At 47.1% G+C, this 19970-nt stretch overlaps 1 protein-coding gene across 28 annotated transcripts; it reads left to right on the top strand.

Annotated features, from left to right (window-relative positions):
* Positions 1-13359: 13359 nt before the first annotated feature.
* LOC123078916 (serine/arginine-rich-splicing factor SR34) lies at positions 13360-18057 on the top strand. Of its 28 annotated transcripts, none has more exons than XR_006437762.1 (17): positions 13458-13686; positions 14364-14455; positions 14687-14752; positions 14929-15003; positions 15089-15194; positions 15280-15326; positions 15443-15500; positions 15681-15730; positions 15906-15962; positions 16072-16145; positions 16223-16258; positions 16725-16875; positions 17106-17200; positions 17430-17463; positions 17539-17601; positions 17683-17756; positions 17865-18057. XR_006437762.1 is itself a non-coding variant. In XM_044501566.1 (14 exons), exons 2-14 carry the CDS (start codon positions 14369-14371, stop codon positions 17695-17697), a joined length of 768 nt encoding a protein of 255 aa, XP_044357501.1. In that variant the 5' UTR covers positions 13360-13501; positions 14364-14368; the 3' UTR covers positions 17698-18057. The 28 variants fall into 28 exon arrangements, 4 of the variants coding, with proteins under 4 accessions (XP_044357501.1, XP_044357500.1, XP_044357503.1 ...); XR_006437770.1 differs by having other exon boundaries at positions 17098-17200; XR_006437768.1 differs by having other exon boundaries at positions 16725-16902.
* Positions 18058-19970: the final 1913 nt, after the last annotated feature.

The raw sequence follows: 19970 nt of genomic DNA, 5'->3' as shown, positions 1-19970 counted from the left end.
AAGTGTGGTGAAAACAGGTTTCACACTTTGCGGTAAATATTTTGGATCAAAATGGTCGGGTAAAAAGAAAATTTCTAGACCTAAAAGCAGACGCAGGGGAGTTCTTGAGCTCGAATGAGGCCTTTATGCAGTGAAGGAGGGGTCTACTTGCGTGTGAAATGGATGCTAAAACATCTACCGCAGTGGTTCTATACAAGGCTAAGATCAAACAGGGGCAGTAACAATGAGAACTACCGGAGCTTGTGGGCGACGGCGACGAACACGGACGAACACGGATGAACCCTACTGCAGATCTGTTCTACGGGGTAGTGAGGACTTACCGGTGCTGAAGAGGTGCGGGGGTCGCCGCCGTTTGTCTGGACCGAGTCAGGGTGATGCAGCGGCCAAGGTTGACGAAGACCGGGGGCGCGGCGGCGGCGGTGGAGTTCGAGCTCGAGCAGAGGAACAGTGGCGCGAGGAGGAAGAAGAGTGGCTGAAGGCCCGTCGGGCCGGCCTATTTATAAGGGCGAGCTCATAAGTGGGCGCGAGAATCAAGGAGACCACGGCGTGGTTATCTCCCCACGAAACGCCTCGATTTTCGGGATGACAGTAAAGATAAGATCTGTTGCGGATCTGGCGGAGTAAAAAACGGGCTTAATGGAAGATGACGTCACGGCGGATTACCCGGAGTCCAGAGGATGACGTCACGCCGGGTTATGGCCTTCACACAATTGTAAGCCGGAGATTTTCTGTCGAAAGGATTGAAGATTGACATGAGCCGGCTCAAATCAATCTGGGGCCTAATGTTGAGGATATAGACCTTAGAGTCACCCGCCAGGAGGGGCCGGGTTACTCATAAAGGTCATTGCCAGAAGCCCGGCGCCAAGCTTGAAGACGGTGGGCCAAAGATGGGCTTAAGACCCGGATATGGCTTAAGGCCCGTAGTTACAATCATTATCATGGTAGAACTTGTAGTGTAAGGCAAGAATAGTTGAGAGTCCGAGCCGGACACTCTTATGAGCCGGCCGGGATTCTGAGAGCTACTGGGCGTCAGCCTCCCTATATAAAGGGACGACCCGGCAGCGGTTTAGGGACGAGCAAGATCTCATCGAGAGCCAGGCATAGCAGTTTAGCTCCCTGGTCATTGAAACCCTAATCAATACCACCTCAAACTGGACGTAGGCTTTTACCTTCACCGTAAGGGGCCAAACCAGTATAAACCCTCGTGTTCCTTGTCCCGCTTAACCCCTTCGAGCTTCCTAGTTGCGATGGCTCCACAACTAAGTCCTAGTTCGAGGACATCTGTCGTGACAATTCCACGACAGTATTCCTACATTCGTAACTAGGTACAATCACCACCGCAAGATGAAATAAGCTTATTCGTACGTTGATTTGCTGATTGCAGTGCGGAACGATCCTGTCATGTGTGGAGTAGCAAACAAGCAGTGCAGTCGAAGGTGGAAATCAACCAAGGACTTATGAAATTGTATATAATCTTCCTCAGGCAGGTCAGTATCCCCTTCGTCCAGATGATCATGTTTTGTCATGCCGAGCTATTGATATGTGCTACTGTTTTGCAACACCGTTTAAGTATAGCTATTGTTTTCCTATCTTTTCAGATTCAGGACAATGAAGATGATTTCAGGGGAACTGCACAATATGGACTCATGTTGAGTCATCATCTCTATTGCATCATGTGTTTGCTGCAAATGTGTCAGCATCAATTGCAAGATGAGGCAGCTAGCTAGCTGTGGAGTTGCCAACATGCTCAAAGTGCTCGCAAGATTGAGAAGAAACAAGCATGCCTAGGAAATTAATGTGTGCGTAGGGAGGCCCTTTGCTCAGAGAAGCATCGACCGATTTTCTTTATTTCCACACCTTCTCACAGCTTTGTATTGGTTATAGTATGGTGAATCATTGAGATGCATAAACATGCTGAACTTTTGTTCTTCTGAATGTTAGTATGCATATCGTATCTTCTGAAGCTTAGTTTAATGTAAATGTTGACTAGCCTGTGAACCTTCACAATCTAGTAAGTATATTGTAGGCCTGTTATTTGACACCTCACTTTGCCGCGCTACGCGACCAGTGTGAGTGTCTGCATCCAGTACCGCATCCTCTAATTTGGTGGATGCCAAGTTGAAAAAGGTTACCGATGAGTAGCCATAAGCTGTAGGCGTCTTTTTTTTCTTTCGAATGGGCAATAAGCTGGAGAGTGTCTCGGGCTGCCTCTAGCACAAGGCCCTCCAGTACGAAACACGGGCAGCCGACTGGGCCGATACAAAAGCCTATCCATCTTAAAGCCCATTTGTTATTTTTTGCGAGGAGAAGCCCATATTTCTTGAAGAGGGGGCGATCCCAGGAAAACCCTCCTTCCTCCTCGCTTCCACTTACGCTTCCGTCTCGCCCCAATCCCCCCGCTCCCCATCTTCCTCACTCTTCCAAAAAAAACCGCTCACCTTCTTCCTCACTCGTACAGAAAATGCCTGCTCCTCTTCTTCCACTCCTACAGAAAACCCCAGCCCTCCTTCTTCCCCACTCGCACTACCACTAGGCTCGTCTCTGGCTACTCTGCTCAAACTCATGAGCTCGGCGCGACGCCCACAAGGAAAATGGAGTTGGCTGGCCCCAGTGCCAAGAAGATGAGGCTCCCGCCAGCGGCGACGCCGGTTGTAGATCCCGCACCCGGCATTGCGGGGAGAAGCAGCGAGCCCCCCCCCCCCCACCCAGATCTAAGGAACCGGTAGAATCTCCGGTGGACCGCATCAGCGATCTCCCGGACGTCATCCTTGAGGAGATCATCTCGCTTATCCCCACCAAGGATTGCTGCCACACACAAGTCCTCTCAACTTGGTGGCACCCTCTATGGCACACCGCGCCCCTCAATCTCGACTATCGTCAGATATCTGTCCTTCCTGAATTTGATCTCCTCAGAGCCATCGTCTCCTCTCACCAGCAGGGCCCCGTTCAACGCCTCTGCATCCCGACACGCTACCTGCTGTCCATACCCGGCACGGTGGATGCTTGGCTGACATCCCCTGAATTCGAAAAACTCCAGCAGTTTGAGTTCTACCATTACCACGAAAGTTTAATACCACGAACATACCAAGAATTCGTGCCCACACCACCATTGTCCATCTTGCGATTTTCCTCCTCTCTCCACACCGCTACCTTCTCCTGGTGCCATCTACCAGAAGATCTGGTACAAATGCTTCGACTCCCACTGCTAAAAAGACTTTCGCTTGTGGTGGTTTATCTGTCGGAGGCCTCACTGCACAGCATCATCCACTCCAGTTGCCCAGCCCTAGAGCACTTGCTGATTGTTTTGGGAATAGAAATCCCTATCAGTTGTCTCCAAATAAAGTCACCTCACCTTAAAAGCATTGGAATTTGTTTTGAAGGACAGCAGCTCATCATCAAAGATGCCCCTTCACTTGAAAGGTTGCTCCTTGATAATTGTTATAAACCTTCGCAAATAACTGTCGTCTATGCGCCCAAACTGGAGACCTTGGGTGTAATTCGTGATCCGTTAATGATCACAAGAAGTTGGTGTTTGGCTCCTCACTTTTTCAGGTACCATATATTATCATCTACACATTTGTAATCATAAGCTGCGTTTTTCATTTGTGCGCATAAGTTTTATATCATCTTGGAGTACACTTTGGGTACTAATATTATGTTATATGCTCAATGAAGAGTTCGTCCATGGATAGCCTATCAATGCTGCTGGATTCTGTCAAGATCTTATATATCGGAATGTATAGTTATGATCTGAACATAATTATTGGCTTGCTGCGATGCTTTCGGTCTCTGGAGAATTTATATATGGAGGTGATGACTTCATGCACATTGAAAGATTGTATATATTGTACTAGAATTAACCGTTCAGCTGTTGCTCTTTCGACATACTCTTTTTCAGACCTTAACTGTTTTCAAATCTTCATGTCTACTTAGGTACTGCAAGCACATGGACAAAAACGTATAACCAATCAGTGGCGTAATAAGCACCAGGATTTTCTCAGTTCTCATGACATTCGTTTGAGGACAATAACAATGGAAGGATATGCATCCAACTAGGCAAACAGAAGCTTTGTCACATTCTTCCTGTTGAATGCGAGGTTACTATTGTCCCTGAGGCTTAAGTTTTACCGCAAGAGATTTCTCACGGACGGACACGTTGAAGAGCAAAAAAAGAAGTTTCAGGTGGACAAATGGGCTTCTAAACGTGCTCGGCTTCTATTTACAACAAGTTGTAGTCATCGTGCAATAAATTTTTATGCACAGGATGTTGATTTTATGGATCAGACAGATCCATTTGTTTGTGACTGCGAAAAAGAGTGGTTGGATTAGATGTTACTGCCATGTTCAATCTGGGTTTTGTCTAAAAATTTGATGAACAATTAATCATTGGGCTTTTTGTACCGTTCGTAAGCTTGAGTTGCATGTTGTTGCCCTCGTACTCCCCTCCACTTGCCACTACACTCCCGCATCTTCCACGGCTGCTATTCCTTCCCATCCGAGGTCTCGCCGTCATTCTCAGCCTTGGCTCGCTCGCTGTGCCCGCCTCCGTCTGGCGTTGTCAACATGGTTAACAACCAAGAGGAATCAGGAGATGATTGTATGTGGAGAGGCTGACAGTAGGGACCCACCAGGGTTATTGCATTACGCAAGCAGGTGCCTCGTTATTACAAGCCAAAAAAAATACTTCCTCCTAATTCCTTACTGCTAGAAAATCACTTAGATGTCTTAAAAGGTCAAATGACCCCTGAAATTTTCCAAAATTTGACATGACAGTTGTATTAGTACTACAAAATTTCTCGTTCATTTAAAACACCATCCGTTGCCACTTTACTCCAAATTCGTCTTTCACGGCTAATAAAAAATATGTACAACATCACACACAGTTGTTTTCTAGGAACCATTTGCGATGAAAATATCTGGGTTTATTTAAGTCCCCCTCCTTAAGCTTCGCCGGCTCGTCTGCTCCAGTGCCGGCAACCCCCGAATCCACGAATCCCAATCCCCATTCCCGCACCCCCTTCTTGCAAAGATGACGTCGTGGAAACGCTTCGTGAAGGCCTGTACGATGGCCGCATCCCCCCCGAGCGCCGCCGCCTACGTCGAGAGTGCCGCCGCATCCGCATTGAGCGCGGCCGCTTCCGCCGAGAGGGCATCTGCGGCAGCCGACCGGGCAGTCGCGGCAGCCAAGACGACTGCAGTTGCTGCTGCGACGGCGGCTGCAAACGCCGAGAGCGCTCGAGCTGCCGTTCGTGCCGCCGATGTCGCCCTGGCCCGGGTCGAGGCCATCCACGCCAAGATCGAGGATGCACACGCCAAGATATTCCAGGCCACCTCGGACTCCAGCATGCAACCCACGTCTGAAAAGGCGGCGGTGGCCATGGAGCACCTGCTTCCTCATGAGGTCGCCGAGCGGGAGCTGGAGATGCAGGAGGTGGCGGAGATCGAGGAGCGCCGGGAGGAGGAGTTGCGCGTGGCCGAGGTCGATGTAGAGAAGAGTCTGTCCGTCGAGGAATCGGCGGTGGAGTACCAACGCGAGCTCTGGTGCAGCCACTACTACGAGTACTACAACCTTGAGGGCGGCGCCGACGACGAGGACGAGGACGCGGTCGACTTTAGCAAGGGGGATGCGGAGTCCACCAACGGTGGCATGTCGCCAGGACAAGTCATCGACGTCTCATCTCACACCAGCGATGCATAGGCCGGCGCGGCGGCAGATTTGTTAAAATTACACAATGAGCGGATAACACCAGGGACCCAGCAGCTCGCCCAGTTGTTTTTTTAGTTTCAGAGACGGAGCTCAACTGCGCGTTGTGCGGGGGCTGTGGCCCGTCTAGCCCACGCTTACGCTTTTATTTAAGTACATGACGAGCCCAGTTGATATCTTTTTTCTTTCTGAAAATGGCTAGCCCAATTCTTTTATTTTGGAGAACAACAAAACCGAGGCCTACTTGCTTTTCTCAGCCCTGCTGGGCAGCAAATCTTTCAAGGCGAGGAGGGAGGGATGTAAAGTAGTAAGAAATGGGCTTCCCCAGAAAATGGGCTATAAGTTGTAAGAAATGGGCTGTAAATTTTTAAACCAAAGCCAACCGGCAATTACATTAAAATATCATTTTTTTGTGGATTTCCCTACTCTCTACTCTTATAAAAACCAAAGCCAACTCGCAATTACATTAAAAGATCGTCTTTTCTCCCACAAGATAAACTACTCATACAAATGCATCTTCATGTTCCATGCAACGCACGGGCATCTTGCTAGTTAAGATTTTAAATTTCATTCATTTTTTTGCAGAGAATTTTTTTTTGAATTTTATTTTGATATAATTTTTTAAAAGTTATTTTTAACGCGACTCGAAATTTTGTGATTAAAAGAGTTCGGACACCACTGAAATATGAAAAATTTCGTTGAATTTTTTAGCATTGCCCAGAATATATGGTCTGTAATGCTAATAAAAAGAATATGGGCTTCAAATATCCTTAAGAATTAGCAAATGGGCTGTAAATTATTGAAAATAATGGTTAATGGGTTGTATGTTGTTTTCCACATATTTGGAGGCTGACTTCTGGGCCTACTAGGTTGACGATGACGTTGTCCTAAATTTTTTTTACGTGTACGCAACGCTTTGTCAACTTAGTTAACACAGAGTAGTGACTGTTGGATGTCCATCCAACGGCCGTCGTGCTTCTTCAATCTCTGATCTTCCTGCTCCAGCCGCCCAAACCAGCGCCGGTGGGACTGCCTGCTCCCTCCTCCCGTGGCTGGCTGTGCTGCCGCCAGGCCATCCCTCTACACACCCGCACATCCTGTTATTTTCCGGCGACGTCAGCCTCACCTCGCAGCCGACCAGTCAGCGCTCGTACACCCCTCAGCGTGGGCATCCGCTGTGGTGGCTTCGCCAGCTCCGGGTCGTTCCCTTCCTGGGCCTCGTCCTCGTCCACCGCGTTTGTGCTCTCGGCGCGGCGAGGTCAACATGGTCAACAAACAACAACTATCGAAAGAGGCTGACAGTAGGGGTCCACACAAGGAAATGCCTCCTTATTACGCACAAAATAATGATTCTTCCACCTAACAGCTGGGCCCACCGGAAGGGCCTCTGTATTTCTTGAAAAAAACGTCCCCCCCACTGTCAGCTCAGACCCACCAGCTATATCTTCGCACACAAGGAAGTGCCTCCTTATTATGCACAAAAAATGAATACTCCCCATGCTAGCTGGGACCCACCATTGTGGGAGGCTGACTTGTGGGCCTACTAAGATGACGGGGACGGAGGGCTTTGTCAACTTAGTCAATATGAACGATTCTAACTCCAGTGACCGTACGATGTCCATCCAACGGTTGTAGTGCTTCTTCAACCTCTGGTCTTCTCGCTCCAGCCGCCCAAAGCAGCGCCGGTCGTGCCGCCTGCTCCTGCCTCCCGTGGCCGGCTGTGCTTCCGCGGAGGCCTCACCGCCCCTACTACTCCCACCGCTGGCCAGGCCATCCCTCCACTCACCCACACCCCTTGTTATTCTGCGGCAACGACAGCCTCACACCGAAGCCGAACCAGTGAACCCTCGTACTCCTCTACACGTGGGCATCCACTGCCGCGTCTTCCCCGGCTCCACGTAGTCCCTTCCTAGGCCTCGTCGTCGTCCGTCACCCTGGTGCTCTCGGCGCGGCGTGGTCAACATGGTCAAGGAACGACTTCCATCGGAAGAGTACTGTACGTGGAGGGGCTGACAGCTGGGTCCACGGCTGCAGTAAGGAAGTGCCTCCTTATTACGCGGAAAATAATGATTCCTCCACCTGACAGCAGGGACCCATCGGACAGGCCACCGTATTTCACGAAAAAAACGTTTCCCCCCTAACTGCTGGGACCCACCAGCTACATTTTCGCACGCAAGGAAGTGCGTCCATATTACGGGCAAAAAAATTGATTCGCCCCCCTAACAGCTGGGACCCACCAACTACATCTTCACACACAAGGAAGTGCCTGACAGTCGGGACCCACCCGATCGAAGCGTATGTAGTGTTGTCATTCTGGTCGCGAACGTGTACGTACATACTAGTCGATCGGTCTGTCTGCAGATTGCAGGGATGAACCGTGGCCGTGTAAGGAAGGGCACTTGTGGTAGTAGAGGCGCGCACATAGCATGTACACGTACGTACAGCGGCCAGGGTGCAAGAAAGTAAATACGACCACGTACGTACATACGGGCGGGGTCTCGAATGCCTACTCGCGCATACGTACGGCCAGGGCTCGTGTACATGGTTGTGGCTGGGTCGGAACGGAGAAACTGCGTCGTTGTCGTGTTCATGGGGAGGCAACGAAATGCGTCATGTTCATCGGGAGGCAATGGAACGCGTGCTGTTCATCGAGAGCCAACCGGCTTGGACGGAACAGGCGATGGAAACGAGGTCTAGCGTACCGCAGAACGGAGGAAACGGCCTTGTGTTCGACCGGCCACGGTGGAAACGGGATCCTGTTCATCGGGAGGGGTCTGGCGTACCGCAAAACGGAGGAAAACGGACCTCCTACGATCGAAACGGGGTCCTGTTGACCGGGAGGGGTGTGGCGTACCGCAAAACGGAGGAAACGGACTTGTGTTGGAGCGCTACGGTCGAAACGGGGGTCTTGTTCATCGGGAAGGGTGTGGCGTACCGCAAAACGGGACTCCAGGGGATTCTGTTCATCTCCACCGTCAACCTCCTCCAGCCTCCACGGGCTACTGTTCATCCACCGTCGACCTCTCCAGCTTCCACCTGCGAATGTTCATCCACGGGCTCCTGTTCATCCAGCCTCCACCGCGCGCTCCTCCACCGGCTACTGTTCAACCAGCCCTCTCCACGGGGGTCCTGTTCAACCAGCCCTCCACGGGCTACTGTTCATCCAGCCCTCCACCGGCTACTGTTCAACCAGCCCTCCACGGGGTCCTGTTCATCCAGCCCTCCACGGGGTCCTGTTCATCCACCGGCTCGATCGATCGGGATACTGTTCATCCAGCGGCAACGGCCTCTACTACCATGGGTTCCTGTTCATCCAACCCCCACCGAGAACTGTTCATCCAAACCCCCCAACAACGCTCACTGTTCATCCAGAGGCAGCATCGATCGGCTTCAGTTAGTAGCAATAGCGAAGGAATTGCTCGATCGGGTTCAGTGAACAGCCATCGATCGATCGCTCGGGTTCAGTAACACGTAGCCTGCAGTGCAATCGCTCGGGTTCAGTTAGAGCCCAACGCCTCGCTCGGGTTCAGTTAGAGCGCAACGCCTCACACACACGCGCGTACGTACGAGAGGAACGCGCATCGCTCGGCACCCGACCACCCACCGTAACAGGGAACTCCCCCGATATTTTCCTCGCCCTCGCTTCTACCACGGTTTTCTCCGTCATGGACGACCCAAAGAATGTCATGCAGCTGCATCTCCGGCCCGCCTAGGACGAAAAGCCCATTTTCTTTCATGATTTTTTGTCATAGAAGTAGGAGCCCACCACATCTATGATGATAGGTTTTGTCACAATTATCGTCATAGAAGTGTCATAAGCATGACAGGAAAAAAATTTGTTCGACCCAAAATGTCACGGGTGTGTCTTTTTTTGTAGTGCCAGTTTGAGGGGCCCAAGTACCAGCCCGCTGTCAAGGCATGGGAAGCAAGGAAACGGGCCCGAGCTCTATCTCTGTTTGAGGAGCCTCCCTACGCTCCACGTAAATAGGGATACGCCCCCCACAGCATGCCCACCGTAGTCGCACACTACGTGATGCGTCAGCACAACTTTACACTCAAAATACCATGGGCAGTTGCGGGGCCTAAGCCAAACTACACGCCAGGTGTTCGGCTCGACCGAACTATGGTCACACATGTCTTCGGACGCCAAAGGGTACCATCTAGGACTTATCCGGCATTAAGCTAGAACAGCCCGGCGACCTCTCAAGGGCCCGTCGACCGATTATCACCCCCCACCACGGAGTTCTTTTTCCCAACAGAAGCAAAGGCACAGACGTGCAACAGGGCACAGTAGGGACATCAAACCACGCATCAAGGCCCTATGTAAACCTTTCATCTATAAAACTTTTTCTTCTTCTTATAAACATCAAACTCAAATACCAGGATTCAAAAGTAAGCAAGAAACGATCACCTCATATTCATATACACGGATTCTGAAGTAAGAAAGTATATTAACAAAGGCCAATAGCATAACAACAGGGATTTTACTTACACATTTACAAAACCTGAGGTGAGATTATCAGTGTCCTCGTGATCAACTCCTTGATCACTATACATGTTATCCTTGTTACCGGTTTTGTTCTCTTTACCCATGTCTATGTTTCGGCATCCCATGATCATCATCACAAGTGTCTGGCCAGACGATGATGATACTGTAACACCGAGTGGGCCTACAGAGTATCTCTCTATCGTGATCACCTCAAATTCGAAGAATGTCAGATGATGACACATGTGTGCTCTGTCCAGCTCTTGTTCATGCGGACATTGTGCATCTCTTCTTCACCTGCAATTTTAGCCATAGGGTCTGGAATTATCTTAGCATTCATTGGGTGTCCCTACCAACCATGACCACATATCAGATGGCTGCTGCCACTAGAAGGTACTTTGGAAGGTCTTTCTTCAGAGAGATTGTGTTCATGGCTGCTTCGAACATTTGGATCATCAGAAATGCAAAGGTGTTCAGAAATGAAACACCATTGTTCAGGACCTGGAGGCACAACTTTCTGCATGACATAACTCTACTCACACATAGGATTAATTGTAAATACAAGGATATTTTCCCTCCTAGGATTTCATGTTTACCGTAACTACGTAGGTGGTAGGTAGTTCAACACTGTAAGTTATCTTTCTTCTGTTCCCTTTGTACAGTTGAAACAACTTGTATTCTTTGTATTATGTTTTAATAAAGAGACTTATAGTAGATAGTCAAAAAATCGGCCTAGGCCTGCCATAGGCCTGTGGCGGCCCATGTGGGCCCTGTGGGGCCCACTAGGAGTGGTCATCTCATGACGTCCTTTCACAACTTTCTTCCACAAATAAAATCCCAGATTTTTCGGATGACTCCGAAACTCATTCCGAGACCCCCAAATACTTTCCATAAAACTGGAATCATGCTATACCCTTCCGGAATTCCCAGAACCCTTCTGGAACCATCCAAAACATTTTCGGAACTATCCAATACTCTATTAGTACTCTTTTAACTCATTTCTCATTTTTCCGCTAAGCGGGACTAGAACCCGTTAAGTGTGTGATCCTACAAGTTTGGAAATAAACTGACCTAGAACACTTTTTGATCAATAGTTAACAGCGGGATCTGGACACCCTTATTAACACCTGCATATTCACGAAGTTCTCGAGCGAACCTTTGTTTATGAATATCATTACCTTTGCTTTGCGATACGTATACAAAACCCGAGGTGAGATTATCGGTGTCCTCGTGATCAACTCCTTGATCACTATACTTGTTATCCTCGTTACTTTTTTGTTCTCTTGTGCATGAACTGTGTGTACGGTCGTTTGGGTATAAAGACCCAAAGTACTAAAGTTGTCCTTTGCTCTAAGGTTACAAGTCAAGTGTTTATGCATAAGAAAAAGGGTAAAGTGGTTGATTTCATCATTTCTAGGTATACCCTCCCCCTTTTCTACGAAGGTTTGCTGCTCCGCCTGCACCAGTGAATTAGTCTTGTCCATGTTTTGGTATCCCATGATCATCATCACAAGTGTCTAGCCAGATGATAATGACACCATAACACTGAGTGGGCCCAGAGAGTATCTCTCTATCATGAGAGGAGCAAATCCCAATCTTAAACTATCGATACAGAGACATACGTTTCCAGTATACCCGTAAGTCACCTTTATTCACATCCAATTACAGAGTGACGTTCGGTAACCCCAAAGTAACCATATGGTATGTTGACATACGATATTCTCATGGTCCAAGGAACTAAGCAAACGTTAACATGTCATATGAAAACAACGATAACATCTCTCAGTATTTAATAACTTGGGTCTATACAAGACCATTGTTTTGGTAACAACGTGTTCTCGTTATTGATAGCATCCTTGATCTAATAATAATGCTCATGATCAGAAAAACAACAATATCATCAATACATGAGCTAGTCTTAGAGGCGTGACTAAGGATCATATTGGTGTTCATGTTTCCTCACATGCATCGGGTTTTCCTCCGAATCTCATATTCAACAACCAATACACAAACATAAACTTAATTATGAACATGGAAATAAATAACATTTTATTATTGTGTCTAGAACATATTTTCAACATGTCATTCGTATAATAAAGATAAAAGATGCAAGCCACGTAGACACCGTCCTGACAAAACTGAGAAGATAGCAGAACGCTAGCCTTTGGACAAAGGAGCACCAACCAAGAAAGAAAATTACAATCAAGACCGAAGAATCCCCTGAGCTTGACTCCAATGCTCGCCGATTGCCTCTGGCACCACAATAGTCACCAAAGAAAAATGTGAAGGGTCACCTCTTCACCCGAGTTTGACGCTGCTCCATTGTTGATACAACTTTTCAGACCTTCAAAGTAGCTTACTAAAGGCGATACCATTGACGTTAAAAGAATCTAGACGGAGAAACACCCTGGACATGCCATTAATCTCCAGATCTGGCACCCCTGCTCAACTGAAGCGTCGGAGGAGGAAACCATACCTGTCAGCCACCAACCACAAAACCCAGCACATGCCGCCGACGCAGACAACTATCTGCATCTGCTTCTGGACTACCTCCCAAACTCTAGCCAGCGCTAGAGCAAACACTATCGCAATGACGGAACCCTAGGACACAAGTCCACCACAAGAATGTCGCCGCCCCCACGTCATCCCCGTTTGAACAAACTAATTCCCAAATCCTTCACCGGCCATAGAGTAAAAAGCCTCATCGGGGACAGTCTGGCGCTTCTTTATTCGACACCATTATCGGCGTTGCCAAAGGCAAAACGTCGAGCAATCCAAAAACTTGAGCTACTAGGGCACTAAAATCAATAGCTGCACGATCCGTGCGCGGGGATCCGACGACCCTCATCATTGACAACAATGAGGTTGTCGACGGAGGGAAACCGCGAAAGGACGGCACCACAAGTCTAACCACTCCTCGCAAGATCGCCTTTTTTTCTCAGGAAGAAAGAAAACGAGCTCGCAAGTAATTCCGAACGAAAGGAGTGGATGACACGCTACCAAACACGAAGCATCACTGATGGCCCCTAATCACTGAGGTGGTAGTGTACCTCGAGTCAGATTGTGCCACGTGGAGAACATGTACACCTAATCTAGCCGTGTTTTTTTACAGGTATCTAGCCGTGTTTACCACTTTCTGAAATCACCAACTAAGTTGCGCGCACCGGACAAGTCACCGTGAACGAATTTTACTCCTTTTTGTTGTTGAGAAAATCAATACGTACCTTTTGGCGTAGTGACATTTCCACGCGGCGTCGCCTGCGGAGTCCTGAAGCTTCTCGACCCGCCGGCCCCACCTCTCTGCCTCGCAGGTACTTCAGCCGAAAACCTCGGAACATTTATCCATCTTGATTGATTTCTTCGATCGCCACCGCCCAGTTGAGTTCTCCGTCAGTTTCTCCCGTCTCCGCCGCGCTTGCCCCCGCCCGAATCTGTCGGCAACTTTTCCCGTCGTTCTACAGGTGGTGGCAAGGTTTCTCGCGACTAGAAATTCGCGGTTCGTCCCCCTTCCACCTCTGATTTGTGCCGCAAGCACGGGATAAATCTACCCCTTTCGTGAATCGCGATGCGGGGCTGATTGTATCCAGTTTGTCTCATCTACGCCATAGAACGTTACAGATACCGTGAAATCTTATTCTCGAGCAGAGAAAACCTTGGTAGTGCGTAGTTGCGTACCAAGATTGGGCAAATTTTCCTCCTACTGGTGACCATTGAGATCGGTTTTGGCCTTTTGGGTATCATGCTCATGTAAGATTTTGTTTATATCGTATATAAGGTGTTCTGTGCAACTGTCCAGAGTCTGCTGAACAATTCTGAAGTTTTTACTAGCACTAATTCCTGTAGTGAGAAGATAGACGACGGAAGCTGAGGTCGCACTCTGATTCTGACAGTTGTATTAGCTATTCTGTAGTTAAATCGGAAAAATCTGGTAGACATATAATATTCTGGAAATACATGAGTATGAAATTTGTCTTCCTGCTTTCTTTCCTGTCAATTACTTAGGCAACTGTCAGAATTTTATTCTATTTCTAACAATTTTATTTTCTTCTATTGCTATACCAGTTTGTGCTTCTATGTTTATCTGCGCCATTCTAGCTAGTAGTATCTTTTGCATAAAAGAACATCTACATATTCATATATAGGCTGTATGACCTTTATTTTCTTTAACCGCAGACACAATGGGCAGGCGCAACAGCTGCACCATTTATGTAGGCAATCTCCCTGGGGACATTCGTGAGAGGGAGGTTGAGGATCTCTTTTACAAGGTAAATATTCAATTTTGTGTAATGATTCTTGCACTAGCTTTTCTTGTGGCTTTGGCAATTATGTAAAGATAATTGGCTATAGCACAAACTGATGAAGTTCTTGACCATTTTTCAGTTTAACTTGTACATAGTAAGGAAACTAGTATGATATAGGTTGCAGCTCATGTACATCGCATTGTAAGGAATTAAAACAGATTTATTCATGCCTTAATTTTATGTATCATTATGCAGTATGGCCGTATTGTCGATATTGACTTGAAGATTCCTCCAAGGCCTCCTGGTTACGCTTTTGTTGAGGTCAGTATTCTTTCATGGTCATGTAGAATATTTCGCTGTCCTATGAGGCTTATACTCACAATTTCATGATAGAAGCCTTATTGTTCTTATTTTGGCATTAAACTTAGTCTCTTAACTAAGTTTTCATTTTTTATATAACTAATTATTGGATGCTAACAAAGAATGATCTTCTTTAGTTTGAGGATCCCCGTGATGCTGATGATGCAATTTATGGCCGTGATGGGTATGACTTTGACGGCTACAGGCTGCGGGTATGCATGTACTGCGTGTTGCCTTTTTTGGTTCAAAGCAAAGACTGCTTTCTTGTGCCTGTTGTTTGAAAAGTTCATCTCTCAGGTGGAATTAGCTCATGGTGGAAGAGCTCAATCTTACTCGTATGATCGCCCAAGCAGCTTTAGCAATGGACGCCGTGGAGGTGTTTCTAGGCGCTCTGAGTTCCGAGGTTTGTACTTCTGTCTTGTTAATGAGTTGATTGATATGTCCGGATGGGAATTCTCATTTTTCTTTTCTTGTTGTGAGCCACACAGTTATGGTTGATGGTTTACCTTCGTCAGCGTCATGGCAAGATCTCAAGGTACAAGAATTGTGCACGACTTCTGTTTATACATTTTGAGTTTGATGTCCATTGAGTTTGGTTGGCGATGTCTGTTCTTCTTTATTTACTTACATTGCTTAAGTTTACTTATTCAGGACCATATGCGACGGGCTGGCGATGTCTGTTTTTCTGATGTATACCGCGAGGGCGGAGGTTAGTGACAATGCTTCCAATTATATCGACATTATAGCAGTGTGCGCACTAGAAATTTGAGGAGCTAATTGCCCGGCTCAGCTGCCTGAATTGTAACTGCACTGTCCTTTGGAAATCAGAATCACGGTTTAGCATGATGCACTCCCTATTGATGACAATCGTATTTTGTTTGTGTTGCAGCAACCGTTGGAGTTGTAGATTATACAAACTACGATGACATGAAATATGCGGTAGGTTGTCATATCATCTCTACACTCCGCTTTTTTTTAGTGATAAAGTTCTTGTGAAACTATTCTCTATCATCGATTGCTGTTGGAGAGGATCTGCTAAGAGGGCACCTTGGCGATGTGTGGTTTGTTCTTGTTTTAGTTGGTATATACCTCTCTTATCACTGCAATTTTGCAGATTAGGAAGCTCGATGATACAGAGTTCAGAAATGCATTTTCAAGGGCATATATCAGGGTATGGGTTTACTTCTTTTTCACTGATAGTTCAACAGTAGTTAAGATGGCATCTGCATGTCCATTTGATTTTACACTAGCATGAATCTGTTGTTGTTATTTTATTATAGGTGAGGCAGTATGATGCTAGATCAAGAAGCAGGAGCCGTAGCCTCTCTTACTCAAGAAGTCGCAGCTATAGCAGGTATCTTAAATTTCTTTCTTTCGTATTTACACCAAGTTTCATGACAAGTACTGATATTTGAGTGCATTGTTCCTTAGATCTGTCTCTCGATCACCCTTACCTGTGGATGAAAGGTTTGTCATTCTGTATATATAAATAGCTGCAAGTTTTTCTGTTAGTAGTACCAGTGATTTCGCTTTTGGAAGAAATAGGAACAAATTGATCTTGATATACAACGTGATACACCTGAAAGGATCGAATTACTTGAACTCCGTTTTTGCATGCATGTCATTTCTTTGGTTACAAAAACAGAAATAGGTCTTCGAATGGTTGTTTTGATGTACAACCTCTGTTTCTAAATATAAGATGTTTTGGCAGTTTAAATTGAAATGCCAAAACGGCATATATTTAGGAACAGAGAGGGTATCTCTGATTCTCCTCAAGATTATATAGCTAGTTTGTTTAAATCTTGTAGAGAATCTATCTCTTTTCACTGTTAGCTCGGACTCCATCGTTTTTCTATGTTCCAATGAATGATGAAACATGCAGAGCTGGCTAGTTAACCTTGCGGCATTTAAGGTTTTCTTTTGTTTTTCCTAGATCTGGCCATGCGGCAATCTGGGGACTGCTTCCATAGAAAATTGGATGCGTTGAGTTCAACATGATGGTTTGGAACTATGGATAGTAGAGCTGGATTATCAGCATGTATGGCCAGTGAGCAACAAGTCCTAGCAGCAAGATGGTCCTGATAGTAAGGATATGTGGAGTGGGTCTTGTGGTATTCTTTAAATGATATTAATTCTTGGCTTAAATTTCATATAATCACTAAAAGGCCCTTGCTTTCATTAAACTTTTAAGTTTTGAGTTAGTTAATCTTGCATTCTACTGTAGAGAAGATGAATGAGAAATGTTGTTTGTTAATCATTTTCTGGGGCAAGTTTGCTAAGAGGTTGGCAATTTTTTTTTTTTGCGGGAGCTAAGAGGTTGGCATTAACAACTGGATAGAGAAGGATGAAGGGCAAATGGTTTTATGGGGCAAGTGTACATGCAAAGAGGTTGGCATGACAAATGCGGATGTATGTCTTGGTTACTTTCTATGTTCAGTTTCATATTCAGTAGTCACATCTGGTGGTAGGTATAAAGAGCCAAATGCATAAATATGCACTGTGATATCGCTCTCGTATAATCTACTTAGGCTGTTATATTCCGTAGAGGATGGGTAAGGTTGTCAGGTTGTTTTTGGTGTTAATTTTGGATTACGCAACACTTCTGAGTAATGAACTTGGTTTCTGAAACATTTTGCAGGTCACCGTCAAGATCTCGGTCTCCTGTTTCTTCGGTAAGTCTCGACAATCAGTTGGCAGAATCTTTACTCGAGCCACTTGTTCGAAGCAGCTAATGAACTGTTCTGCAGGTTTCTGGAAAATCCGTGAGCAGAAGCCCTCGGAGCAGGAGCTTATCCCGCTCTGCATCTCCTGTAATACAATAGCACTCGCTCGCCTCTTTCGTAGAAATTGCTTATGGTTAACTTGTGCTAATATGGTGTCTATTCTGGCAGGCGAGGTCGGATTGATCTTGGGCACACCTGGAAGCAGCGAGTTGACTACTTCAGGATCGCAGTATTCGTCGTAGGTGGTTGCATATGCTTTATCATATTCTGCACAACGCTATGTTTGCGAGACTGGAGCATTGTGCTTATCATGATGCCTGTCTGTCTACTTGTTATGTGTCTGCTCTCAGATTTAGAGTTGTATATTCAGAGGAGACCTGTACCTTTTCTTGAATGACTTGGAGATTGATCTGCAGTTTGTGGTAACTTGAATTCAGAGGAGACATGCACTTTGTGGTAATGTGTTATGTTGTCACATTATGTTTTTCCGTAACTCTATGTTTGTAATAAGCACGGCTGGCATAGCCACATTGTGTTTTTCAACCCCAGGTGGTTGTCGTGGACGCCGGATCTCGAGCGCGTCGCCATGCTGTGCGCCAATGCCACTGGTGTCCCAGGTGCTCTGATGGGTATGATAGCCAACCCTGGCCGCCGAGTGCCCACATACATAGGCGATCCATGCTGTGCGCCAATGCCACTGGTGTCCCAGGTGCTCTGATGCGTATGATAGCCAACCCTGGCCGCCGAGTGCCCACATACATAGGCGATCGAGGTTGTCTCTTGGTGCGATCCTCGTGGCGCATTGTTTTTGACTGACAAACTCCCTGTGAACCGACAGACTGGTATGCTTGTATTTCAGCTAAGAGCACAGATTAGTTGGAAAGAATTACGAAGCAAGCAAATGGCAAGGTGAAAGCTAGCCTATGTCCCTATTATTACATCGTTGACATTGCTATGTTCCCAACTTGTAGTACTACATTGCTTGCACGGGTTGTCGTCTTGTTTCCATTTCTTCTGTGAGCTTGCTCTGCATCAGCATCAGTTTCTTTCCACGCGGGCTGGGAAGGAGACACACCAAGGGGTTATTCTATCTTGATAGTTTGTAAGTGCCAAATTGGTTGATGTGCATTGTATGCTTTGTAGCCGTATGCTCGTCGAGTTCACAAGGGCCTTTGGATGTTAGGCTTTGGAGTACCACTTGTATTGTGTTAGCTAAACAAAGCGTGGCTTGCAAAACAAAGTTAGCGCTGACAAGAACGAATGCGGCAGAGATAGCAAGCTTAGCTTTATAAGAGACTACTGCACATGAGTGCCAACTTACCCAGACATGACGAGCCTACATTGCTTGCACTGCACTGTGATCAAAAGCACGGGCACTAATAGGCAGCAGGAACACTTACACAACTAGACAAGAGACGCAGCACAAACTGCGACGGTGCGGTGCGACAACGTACACGTAGGCCCTATATGGCTGGCTGGCTGGCTCACTGGTCGGACTTTACTCCCGTCACGAGGAAAATATGACGCCTAGCCAGGAGAAGAGAGACCCTAACCCTGCGCTGTGCCTGTGACGGGTTCCAGTCATTCCACTGTGGAGTGTGGGCCGTACCTCAGCTCAGATTATTAAGGTTGTCACGTACGTACTTTACGCTGTTGCTCGCCCCCTCTTGCCATGATCGGTCGCCGATACACTGTTGGAGATCACTGAATGCATAGTACTAGCAGTGCAGTACGCACACTGTAACGTAATAGGTGAGCGATGGTACATCTGTCCATGGTGCTTTCGGTGAGCTGCATCTGGCAGGCAGAGAGAGTATAGGCTCCACCCCAAAGTCTACGCTTAATACTGTATGTATGTGTAGCTGTCCAGTGCTTGAATGTTGAATCTCGTCGTCCCGAAATTGAGCTTATGACGATGGTTGGAAGTCAAGTCAGAACATGCGTGCTTCAGCCAGCAAGACGACTTTGACAGAACGGCCGGGAAACCAGCCCAGCTCTGGTCAGAATACAGGGGAGACTACGACGCATTGTTTAGGAAGTTCTATGACACAAGTGATTCGCGAACCGATCCACGCACAAAGCAGAGCAGAAAAGGCGCCTGGCTTCCCGTTAACTAGGCCCTAGTGGCCAGCGGGGGCAGATTTATAAGACTCCATCAGCTCGTCCGTGATCAGTGTTCACACATGTGGAAAACAATCTTCACATGCGTGGAGGTGAAGATGGAGATGATGTACAACAAAAACAAATGGCACAGCAGAGCAGGGGGGCTCCTCCAACACCAACCACCCCCCGCCTGGTCAAAAGGCCTTGCTGTCCTAAACAAACAAACCATTTGAATCGCGGGCAGGCTAAATATGCGCCTAATGATACCGTCTACCGACGATGACGGAAAGAGCCCACGTTTTCTATATCCTTTCTCCGGCCGGCCAGCCTTCACATGCCTTGATCGCCCAAAC

This window comes from Triticum aestivum, chromosome 3D (genome assembly GCF_018294505.1).
Source record: "Triticum aestivum cultivar Chinese Spring chromosome 3D, IWGSC CS RefSeq v2.1, whole genome shotgun sequence".
Taxonomy (NCBI): Eukaryota; Viridiplantae; Streptophyta; class Magnoliopsida; order Poales; family Poaceae; genus Triticum; species Triticum aestivum.
The sequence above is the reverse complement of the archived record's forward strand: the minus strand, read 5'-3'. Positions and strand labels throughout refer to the sequence as shown.